The sequence below is a fragment of the Berghia stephanieae genome, chromosome 2 (genome assembly GCF_034508935.2).
Source record: "Berghia stephanieae isolate SIO BIC M18660-M18661 chromosome 2, UCSD_Bste_1.3, whole genome shotgun sequence".
Classification (NCBI taxonomy): domain Eukaryota; kingdom Metazoa; phylum Mollusca; class Gastropoda; order Nudibranchia; family Aeolidiidae; genus Berghia; species Berghia stephanieae.
The window spans coordinates 100,978,045-100,990,544 of NC_088361.1; the positions used below are offsets into that span (position 1 = coordinate 100,978,045).

Below are 12,500 nucleotides of genomic sequence, written 5' to 3' on the forward strand. Positions count from 1 at the left end.
GTATGTATGTATGTATGTATGTATGTATGTATGTATGTATGTATGTATGTATGTATGTATGTATGTATGTATGTATGTATGTATGTATGTATGTATGTATGTATGATGTATGTATGGTATGTATGTATGTATGTATGTATGTATGTATGTATGTATGTATGTATGTATGTATGTATGTATGTATGTATGTATGTATGTATGTATGTATGTATGTATGTATGTATGTATGTATGTATGTATGTATGTATGTATGTATGTATGTATGTATGTATGTATGTATGTATGTATGTATGTATGTATGTATGTATGTATGTATGTATGTATGTATGTATATGTATGTATGTATATGTATGTATGTATGTATGTATGTATGTATGTATGTATGTATGTATGTATGTATGTATGTATGTATGTATGTATGTATGTTTATATGTATACAATTCTTAATCACGATTTGAAATCTAAACATTCCGATTTGGAGTCTGCCGTGAGTTGATGATGCCCCGCCATATTCTAGATTTAAGTTTAGAACTGAACGTGTACCACGCCCTATCTGCCTTGAGGGCTCAACAAGATCGGGCCATAGTTATTCCAAATAGATGAACACAAAATAATTATATAGTCGAGTTATTTCCCAAACTGGCTGGTAATGGTTGGAACGTCCACCACCTGCTCACCATGTCAATCTATTTATACAACGGACTGTGTATCTTTATCATTATTTCGTCTATATTTTTTAAGCTTTTATATAGAGCAATATCCACTAAACGTGCTCAAAGCGCTTTACAAGGAGTCCCTGGCCAAAAGCAACGCTTAACGTGTAGGACGGGCCTGACGCCTGGTAGGCGATATTATAATATTATATTCGGACAGAAACAACACTGTTAACGGCCAGGTACTCGTTTACACCTGAGTACGGTGATAGAATGTGAGTAAAGAGCCTTTTTGCAAGGACTCAACTATGCGCCAAGCGAGGCTCGAACCCAGGACCTTCCGATCCGAAAGCGAGTATCATGTCATAAGACCACATAACCGCACAATATTTGGTATAAGGATAATTATAATCTAATAAGTAACCAAAGAATGGCATTTTGACAAATATTGACATGAAGACAATAGGATTAAATATAGGTACCTCTCTTCAAATCGACCTCACGTCAAATGCTAACAATAGATCTAAAAGTTGGGAAATTATCAAGCTCAAAGATAACATCACAAAATGCAATTCTGGTACAGAATTACGGTGATACGAGAACGCTTGTCTATCTGTTAGTTTGATTGCTTGTTTGTTTGTGTGTGTGTGTGTGTGTGTGTGTGAAGGAGTGAGTAAATGAAACACACGCACACACACACACACACATATATATATATATATATATATATATATATATATATATATATAGAGAGAGAGAGAGAGAGAGAGAGAGAGAGAGAGAGAGAGAGAGAATTTGGGAGGTATGAGAGATTTGATATAGCTTTTTGTTTTTCTGTTTTTGTTGTGTGTGTGTGTGTGTGTGTGTTATATTATGTTTGTCATGATATGTCACGTTATATTTTGTTATGTTGTGTTGTTATGTCATTTTTCATGCAGAGTTCTTTTACATCTTTGGTGTGATATATATTACAATAATAATTATAATTACAACTTCTGTGTAGAAAATTCACCGAAATATTTATGAAAGCTGTATCTAATACGAAAATGAGACCATTTAGAATTTTGAATTTGGAATGACAGCACTATGAAATCCTACCCCCCAAAAAATTGATTAAGAAATTAGGGAGCAGGTATCGGTGTAAGAAAAAGATCTCAACAGCAAGTGTGTATGAAAGGTGCCAGACAAAACAAGACAGAAAAATACAAGAGAGGAAAAAAAACATCCCAAAAAATCAGTCTACCTCGACATGGGATCGAACCTCAGACCTTCTGATTACCGGTCACACCATTACATGTGAATCAATTATTTTTGGGATGTTTTTTTGTTGTTGTATGTTTCTTTCTGGCTTTGCCTGACGCCTCTCATACACAGTTGTTAAGGTCTTTATCGATTATCACAATCAACAATAAATGTTACTTGTCTCAACTAAATCAAGACTAGTGGCACAACTTACTTCTTCATTTGATTAACATATGTGACCTGAAATATCTTAAAGGTTTTAATGTTGGAGTGTACTAGGATTTTAAAGTTAAAATGACCAAAGATGCGACCATTTCGTTTTCGTCACTTTAAAAATTAAATTTCATTTAACTCAATACAAGATAACAAGATAAACGGTCTCCCACATTATATAACTAGAAATACCACAGGGAAATATGGCATGACTCTACATCAATGACAGCAGAATTTTATCTCTGATTACTTCTGCGTCTGGTTATTTTCATTGTAAAAGATTAACTCTCTCCTTACCAGCTATTTTTAGAATTTCCCCCGAAAATTCACTCCCATCCAACACAAAAATAGACGTTTATTACTCAAACAAAAAATTAACAATGACAATGAGCTCTACTACAACAGAGTATTTAGTATTTATAGCTGTAATCAAATCATTTCTTTACGTGTTGTGATGTATAAGAGACATCAGAATGAGAACATTGTTGGTTGTATTGTAACGAATGTGACGATTTTCCTATAGTTTGTAAGGAGTGGTTAAAGGCGGTTTTCTCTCACAAACTAGATCACATTCTGAACTGAATAAAAATAAGTCTAGTGATCGTTTTAATATAAAATTGTATTCGTTGACCTGTGGGTTGTGTGGTTTTATGTGTAAACGTCTCTCTCTCTCTCTCTCTCTCTCTCTCTCTCTCTCTCTCTCTCTCTCTCTCTCTCTCTCTCTCTCTCTCTCTCTCTCTCTCTCTCTCTCTCTCTCTCTCTCTCTCCATTTGAAGAACAACTAGAGTTTTTATATAGAGAAATATCCACTCCACCTGCTAAAGGAGCTTTATGAGGGGTCCCAACCCAACAGCAACACTTAACATGTAGTACGAGACATGACGTCTCCTAAGCGATATATTTTTCCGACAGAGAAAACACTTTTATCAACCAGGTACTCATTTTGCACCTGATGAGGGTGAGAGAATGTGAGTAAAGAGCCTTTTCTAAGGACTCAATTATCCTCAAAGTGGGACTCGAACCTAGGACATTCCGGGCAGATGGCGAATATCGCACCATTGATTATCTGAACAAAAAAGATCTTGAGATATTGCATCCCCTGAACCTGCCATTGACATTATGAATGAATTTCGTGTTCAAATTTGCTTTAGCCACTAGACCGTAACTCACTTCCTGTGAACCTGAATTTTTGGGTATATTGAATGGTCTTGTCCGATCGATTTCTCGGTAAAACAATGAGCGTACAGGAACTGTTACCGGTCACTACAAGAATGGGCTGTGGGGAGGTTCAGAAACTATCAGTGGCTATAGATGGAGAGGATGGGAAGGAGGTTAAAGACAAAAGATTGAAAGATAAGAATGTGTTATGAAAGACGTGAACTGAGCGGGAGAGGGAAGGAGAGAAATAGATAAAAAGAATAGACAGAGAGAATAAGAAGAGGAACATTAAGAGATAGAGAGAGAGAGAAAGGGAGAGAGAGAGAGAGAGAGAGAGAGAGAGAGAGAGAGAAGGGTAGGGACAGCGTGGCTCAGCGGTACGTTCTTTGCTTCGTACCTGAAAGGTGCCGAGTTCGATCAACCGCCGCTAATTGGATTCAATAGTCTGATGTCACGTCGCCCAGCAACGGCGGCCCTCGTGGTTCTAAACAAAGAAAATCGGCACTTTTTATTCTTCATGCTGGCTAGAACGTTTCATATGTCTTGTGATCAGAATGTGTAAAAGTCAGATTTATAATGTGTTTTTCCCTCTGTATACGCTTTTATGCTAGTCGGAGAAATATTTCATAAGGGCGTCCGCCATTGTTCCGATAATTTAGAGCCAGTTACCATGCGTCATTACGAGGAAAGTGGCGTTACGACTGTTGAAGCGTATTGGCCTTGAGCAAGTCACCTCGCCCTAGCTCAATTTGCGGCGCTGCACTGTCGCCGAGGCCTGGGTTATTCCAGTCTTCCCTTGGAATATATGCTGGAGACGAATTTCCCCTAATGTATTTAGATATTTTTTTAACGATGAAATACTTATTTTTCAATCCTTCCTTCTTAAAGCGGTTTAACGTTGACCGTTTCAATAGAATTGAGTACAATACTCAACATGCCGGGACTTGCTTGTTTATTCAAATGTGTCAAATGATTTTTTTTTTTTTGGGTTCATACCATCAAACCCGTAATAGAAGAATATATAGATAGATAGATAGATAGATAGATAGATAGATAGATGGATAGATAGATAGATAGATAGATAGATAGATAGATAGATAGATAGATAGATAGATAGATAGATAGATAGATAGATAGATAGATAGATAGATATGAGGAGATGTGAGGTTCAATCAATTGAGGTACAACCTGATGTTTTGGATTTTATTTCTTGTTTTCCCTTCTGCTTTTTCTGACACTACATCACATAAAACCTGTTCAGGGAAAAATTTGTACTCAAATGGAAATAGTATTTCAGACAACTACCTATGTAAAATAGATGACAGTAACAATCGACCTGTTCTTCATTGGATCTGGTCAAATGGAAATAGTATTTCAGACAACTACCTATGTAAAATAGATGACAGTAACATCGACCATGTTCTTCATTGGATCTGGTCAAATGGAAATAGTATTTCAGACAACTACCTATGTAAAATAGATGACAGTAACAATCGACCTGTTCTTCATTGGATCTGGTCAAATCTTCCGATGACAAAATAGTTTTTCTTCTCTCTCATTTTGGAACGGATCTATTTTTACTTCAAGTAATATTTGGTGAATCACGATAATCTTCAACTTGTCAAAAAAAAAGTCAAATGTAATCCTTGTCAAATTTGATGTCATATTAATTCATCGACAAGAAGCCTCAGGTTTAAGAATTATTTATTCGTTATCTCAATGGACCGATCGTTAAATTTTTAACATTTCTATCCCAAAACCAAAAGCTGTTTTGTCAGATGACAGCATGATTGGTCGGCCAAGCGGGAAGAAGAAGAAAAACAAGTTGGTGTTTTAATTTGGCGATAATTGAATAATGTTAACACCGTCTTTCTCTTCCTCAGAAATGTCTTCCCAGACAATCTCATCAGCGCATGCTTCAACGCGGTAAGTTACCCAACCAATATTTATCTATGTGACGATAGGGAAGATGACGTCAATATTCTTACAGACAAAGACAATAGCCAAGACTATGACCTTTATTCAAGCAATTTCCAGTATTTTTAAGTTGGCGTGTCAAAATTTGTATTGTGACGATATACAATAGGGTTTTAGTCCCAAACAAATATAGAATTGAATTAACTTAATACGTTTCAATTCGATGTACAGTTGTCGGACCAATATTAATTTTGGATGAAAAGAATGGCAGACGTCTGCTTACATCAACAAACAATTTCCAAAGAATTTGACTTTAATTCATAAAGTTTTCATAGATTTTAAAAATAATAATAGATCACTTTGTATAACATTCCGAGAAAAGTTTTTCTCGTTTGTAAATGACAATTATTCACGATTCGTTCTTACAGTAAAGCACGATTAAGACGAGAACGGCGTTATAAGAAGCAACCATCAAATTAAACAAAATTAACAATGAATACGGAAGCATTCGTCGAAGACTGAGATTGTTTATTTTATTTTATCTTATTCATCTCACTTTTCTTTCCAAACTGCTGTCCAAATATCAGAACTTCTTTTTGAAAAATATGCAAAATCATTATTTTTTAAATCAACACCTCACAAGTTTCTATTAACCTCTGGGGTTGATTTTACTTCCTCATTCCATTCATCCCTTTGGTCACTTCAAATGGTCAATGTCTTTACTTGGTCAATGTCTTTACTTGGTCAATGTCTTTAATTTGTCTGTCAGAAAGGTGATCGACCCAAAACAATACTTAACTCATTGTGAAAATGACTCGTAATTTTAGCCGAAGAAATGGTTAATTTGATATTATGTAATCAAGTAAAGAAATATATCCTTTAAAATGACTGTCCTATTTTTGCTCTCTTGATAAAATAATACACGTTTAATGTTAGTTTAAAGTAAAATTTGACTTTATTCCTCTTCTCCTGCATGCCAAAGAGCGTCTTTAGCTCAATCGATAGAATATTCGACTCCATACGCAAATGGACCCCCGTCGACTCTGCCTGCAGTTGATATTGTTGTCATTGAATTGTCTATCCTTGAGGATCTGGATTATTAGAAATGACAAGTAGCTACTCTACAAAGGAGCGGCCTCTTGCTTAGACAGACTAGTAAAAAATTGTTAAACGCCACACAAAACGGTATCATCATCATCATCATCATCATCATCATCATCATCATCATCATCATCATCATCATCATCGTTATCATCACCACCACCACCACCATTATCATCATCATCAGCAGCTCTTTTTTCTGGTCATTATTAAACATTAAGTACAAATATATATATATATATATATATATATATATATATATATATATATATATATATATATATATATATATATATTGTTTGAATCCAGTACCGCACAAAAGAAGTTGACAAACAAATGAGGGTAAAGAAGGAAAATGAGGCGAATGGCAGCATAACAACGGTATCCCCCACTGGTATTGTTCACAACGTCACCAATGACACAGGTAAATCCATTACCTAATCACCCCGTCAAAAACTGGCGTATTCTAGACAAAACATGGATTTCAAAAATTGGGCAAAAACGTTCAAATACCGATCGATTTAAGTGACCCACATCTTGGGAACTAGTCTCAAACCTGGGGCTTCGCGAGATCTTCCTTACGTCCCAGGTTTGAGGATTTTTGTTAAGATGAGGTTGATTTAAATCGATTGATATTTGAAAGTCGAGTTTTTTGGCCAAATTTTTAAATCCGTGTTTTTCTAGAGAACGGCAGTTAGCTGGTGAATTAATGAGTTAAATATAATGTTGTATATAGACGTCTTATATTGTACATAGACGTCTTATATTGTATATAGACGTCTTATATGGTATATAGACGTCTTATATTGCATATAGACGTCTTATATTGTATATAGACGTCTTATATGGTATATAGACGTCTTATATTGTATATAGACGTCTTATATTGTATATAGACGTCTTATATTGTATATAGACGTCTTATATGGTATATAGACGTCTTATATTGTATATAGACGTCTTATATTGTATATAGACGTCTTATATGGTATATAGAGGTCTTATATTGTATATAGACGTCTTATATTGTATATAGACGTCTTATATTGTATATAGACGTTTTATATTGTATATAGACGTCTTATATGGTATATAGACGTCTTATATTGTATATAGACGTCTTAAATTGTATATAGACGTCTTATATGGTATATAGACGTCTTATATTGTACATAGACGTCTTATATTGTATATAGACGTCTTATATGGTATATAGACGTCTTATATTGTATCTAGACGTCTTATATTGTATATAGACGTCTTATATTGTATATGGAGGTCTTATATTGTATATAGACGTCTTATATTGTATATAGACGTCTTATATGGTATATAGACGTCTTATATTGTATCTAGTTGTCTTTTATTGTATATAGACGTCTTATATTGTATATAGAGGTCTTATATTGTATATAGACGTCTTATATTGTATATAGACGTCTTATATTGTATATTGACGTCTTATATTGTATATTGACATCATATATTGTATATAGACGTCTCTAAGCGCTTAGAGTCTGGTGTCTCGGAGTTATTGCGCTTTATAAGTTTTCAGCATTATTATTAATATATTGTATATAGACGTCTTATATTGTATATAGACGTCTTTATATAGACGTCTTATATTGTATATAGACGTCTTATATTGTATATTTTGCGTCTCATATTGTATATAGACGTCTTATATTGATTATAGACGTCTCATATTGTATATAGACGTCTTATATTGTATATAGACGTCTGTACCTGATGAACAACACATAGAAATCAATAAAAATACGTTTATAATATTACTTATAATTGATTTCATCGGTCAATATTAATTGTATAGATACCTTATATCAAAGGTGTAAAAAGATCAATAGAAAACTCACATATAATATTATTGATGTTACCCTCGGTCTTCATGCTCAATGCGCTTAACATTTACGTCATTAGGACTCAAAGTAAAGTCCCGTTTTGAGTGAGGACTTTACCAGACTCAAATCCTACTTTAACAAGTGGTACTGGAAGATGAACACTTCAAAAATATAGCCACAGCACAAGTGGCACTGGAAGATGAACACTCCAAAAATATAGCCACAGCATTTCACCTCTACAGGTGGCTGGTACATCCGTAAACTGAACGTCCTTGCCGGGGACCAGCTTCTTCCATATGAGTCAAATGCGAAGTGCCTGGGGGTTACGCTGGACCGCAGCCTTACCTATCGGGCCCATCTCAAAGAAGTTGCCGGGAAGATAGAGAAACGCAACAATCTTCTCAGGAAGCTGACGGGAACAACTTGGGGTACTAATCAAACACTTCTGAGGACGTCCGTCCTGGCACTATGCGATTCCACTACGGGGTATTGCGCTCCAGTGTGGAGTAGAAGCAAGAACGTTGAGAAGGTAGATGTAAAACTTCGCAAGTCCATGCACATAGTGTCGGAAACGCTGGCAACAACGCTTAGGGAATGGTGCCCCGAAAACGGCAGCAATCCACCCCCCCCCCCACCCCGATGTCCGGCGAGGTGAATAATGGACGGTGCTCTGTTTCGAGTCGAAATAGTCCCAGTAACCCATGTACGTAGATTTCCTGACTTCGGACAGAGCTGCATATGCGAGATGGAAGTCTGGACGAATTCAATCCCCCGATGGAGCAAAGACATCGAATCCTCGAAACTGGGGGAGAAGTTTCTAGACTTTTTCACTAGCAAGAAGAGACAATGGGTGACCGAATTCGGTCGATAATCTGCCTTCCGGCAAATTCCCTTCATCAGTGGGGACTTTCCACCTGTCCAACATATACCCGTTATGGTCAAGAGCCCGAAACCGCAGAGCGTCTAGTTGAAAGTTGCTTTGTGACGAAGCGTCCGGACGGGTTCGCGGCCATACATGATTGAGGCGATGAGTTCGCGACGTGGATAGATCATCATGACATATTAGTGGGACACCATTAGTAGCTACTACCATTAGGATCAAACCTGAAAGATGCATAGACAATCATCGACAGTTGGGACTTTTCACCTGTGCCACGCGTTCGCGCTGTGGACAAGAACCTGAAACTGAGGGGACTCTAGTTGAGTGTGGTGTTGTGACCGAGGCAACCGGGCGGGTTTGTGATTGTGCTCAAATGCGGCATCAATTTAGACGCGGGGATAGACCATCATAACATTGTAGAAGCTGATTCATAACATTTTAGTGTGAGACCATTAGAAGCTGATTCATAATATTGTAGTGTGAGACCATTAGAAGCTGATTCATAACATTTAAGTGTGAGACCATTAGAAGCTGATTCATAACATTTTAGTGTGAGACCATTAGAAGCTGATTCATAATATTGTAGTGTGAGACCATTAGAAGCTGATTCATAACATTTTAGTGTGAGACCATTAGAAGCTGATTCATAACATTGTAGTGTGAGACCATTAGAAGCTGATTCATAACATTGTGGTGTGAGACCATTAGAAGCTGATTCATAACATTGTAGTGTGAGATTATTAGAAGCTGATCATAACATTGTGGTGTGAGGCCATTAGAAGCTGATTCATAACATTGTAGTGTGAGACCATTAGAAGCTGATTCATAACATTGTAGAGTGAGGCCATTAGAAGCTGATTCATAACATTGTGGTGTGAGACCATTAGAAGCTGATTCATAACATTGTAGTGTGAGACCATTAGAAGCTGATTCATAACATTGTAGTGTGAGACCATTAGAAGCTGATTCATAACATTTTGGTGTGAGGCCATTAGAAGCTGATTCATAACATTGTAGTGTGAGACCAGTAGAAACTGATTCATAACATTGTAGTGTGAGGCCATCAGAAGCTGATTTATAACATTGTGGTGTGAGGCCATTAGAAGCTGATTCATAACATTGTAGTGTGAGACCATTAGAAACCGATTCATAACATTGTAGTATGAGACCAGTAGAAACTGATTCATAACATTGTAGTGTGAGCCCATTAGAAGCTGATTCATAACATTGTAGTGTGAGACCATTAGAAGCTGATTCATAACATTGTAGTGTGAGACCATTAGAAGCTGTGATTCATAACATTGTAGCGTGAGACCATTAGAAGCTGATTCATAACATTTTAGTGTGAGGCCATTAGAAGCTGATTCATAACATTGTGGTGTGAGGCCATTAGAAGCTGATTCATAACATTGTAGTGTGAGACCATTAGAAGCTGATTCATAACATTTTAGTGTGAGGCCATTAGAAGCTGATTCATAACATTGTGGTGTGAGGACATTAGAAGCTGATTCATAAGATTTTAGTGTGAGGCCATTAGAAGCTGATTCATAACATTGTGGTGTGAGGCCATTAGAAGCTGATTCATAACATTTTAGTGTGAGGCCATTAGAAGCTGATTCATAACATTATAGTGTGAGCCCATTAGAAGCTGATTCATAACATTGTAGTGTGAGACCATTAGAAGCTGATTCATAACATTTTAGTGTGAGACCATTAGAAGCTGATTCGTAACATTGTGGTGTGAGACAATTAGAAGCTGATTCATAACACTGTAGTGTGAGACCATTAGAAGCTGATTCATAACATTATAGTGTGAAACCATTAGAAGCTGATTCATAACATTGTAGTGTGAGGCCATTAGAAGCTGATTCATAACATTGTAGTGTGAGACCATTAGAAGCTGATTCATAACATTGCAGTGTGAGGCCATTAGAAGCTGATTCATAACATTGTAGTGTGAGGCCATTAGAAGCTGATTCATAACATTGTAGTGTGAGGCCATTAGAAGCTGATTCATTACATTGTAGTGTGAGGCCATTAGAAGCTGATTCATAACATTGTAGTGTGAGACCATTAGAAGCTGATTCATAACATTGTAGTGTGAGACCATTAGAAACTGTGATTCATAACATTGTAGTGTGAGACCATTAGAAGCTGATTCATAACATTGTAGTGTGAGACCATTAGAAGCTGTGATTCATAACATTGTATTGTGAGGCCATTAGAAGCTGATTCATAACATTGTAGTGTGAGGCCATTAGAAGCTGTGATTCATAACATTGTAGTGTGAGACCATTAGAAGCTGATTCATAACATTGTAGTGTGAGACCATTAAAAGCTGATTCATAACATTGTAGAGTGGGGCCATTAGAAGCTGATTCATAACATTGTGGTGTGAGACCATTAGAAGCTGATTCATAACATTGTAGAGTGAGGCCATTAGAAGCTGATTCATAACATTGTGGTGTGAGACCATTAGAAGCTGATTCATAACATTGTAGTGTGAGGCCATTAGAAGTTGATTCATAACATTGTGGTGTGAGACATTTAGAAGCTGATTCATAACATTGTGGTGTGAGACTATTAGAAGCTGATTCATAACATTGTAGAGTGAGGCCATTAGAAGCTGATTCATAACATTGTAGAGTGAGGCCATTAGAAGCTGATTCATAACATTGTAGTGTGAGACCATTAGAAGCTGATTCATAACATTGTAGAGTGAGGCCATTAGAAGCTGATTCATAACATTGTAGAGTGAGGCCATTAGAAGCTGATTCATAACATTGTAGTGCGAGGCCATTAGAAGCTGATTCATAACATTGTAGAGTGAGGCCATTAGAAGTTGATTCATAACATTGTAGAGTGAGGCCATTAGAAGCTGATTCATAACATTGTAGAGTGAGGCCATTAGAAGCTGATTCATAACATTTTTGAGTGAGGACATTAGAAGCTGATTCATAACATTTTAGAGTGAGGCCATTAGAAACTGATTCATAACATTGTAGAGTGAGGCCATTAGATGCTGATTCATAAGATTGTGGTGTGAGACCATTAGAAGCTGATTCATAACATTGTAGTGTGAGACCATTAGAAGCTGATTCATAACATTGTAGTGTGAGACCATTAGAAGCCGATTCATAACATTGTAGTGTGAGACCATTAGAAGCTGATTCATAACATTGTAGTGTGAGACCATTAGAAGCTGATTCATAACATTGTAGTGTGAGACCATTAGAAGCTGATTCATAACATTGTAGTGTGAGACCATTAGAAGCTGATTCATAATATTGTAGTGTGAGACCATTAGAAGCTGAGTCATAACATTGTGGTGTGAGACCATTAGAAGCTGATTCATAACATTGTGGTGTGAGACCATTAGAAGCTGATTCATAGCATTGTAGTGTGAGACCATTAGAAGCTGATTCATAACATTGTAGTGTGAGACCATTAGATGCTGATTCATAAGATTGTGGTGTG

The 12,500-nt window shown here is 36.5% G+C and overlaps 2 protein-coding genes across 3 annotated transcripts in view; both read left to right on the plus strand.

Moving 5' to 3' along the window:
- LOC144966101 (protein AAR2 homolog) overlaps positions 1-12,500 on the plus strand; it is a 417,529-nt gene that overhangs the window by 219,926 nt on the left and 185,103 nt on the right. The window lies entirely within an intron of this gene.
- LOC144966054 (excitatory amino acid transporter 3-like) overlaps positions 1-12,500 on the plus strand; it is a 94,507-nt gene that overhangs the window by 50,021 nt on the left and 31,986 nt on the right. For both annotated transcript variants that reach the window (XM_078902072.1, XM_078902071.1), the window contains exons 3-4: positions 5,150-5,192; positions 6,594-6,708. In XM_078902072.1, coding sequence (XP_078758198.1) covers positions 5,150-5,192; positions 6,594-6,708 — 158 coding nt within the window. The remainder of the gene's footprint in view (positions 1-5,149; positions 5,193-6,593; positions 6,709-12,500) is intronic.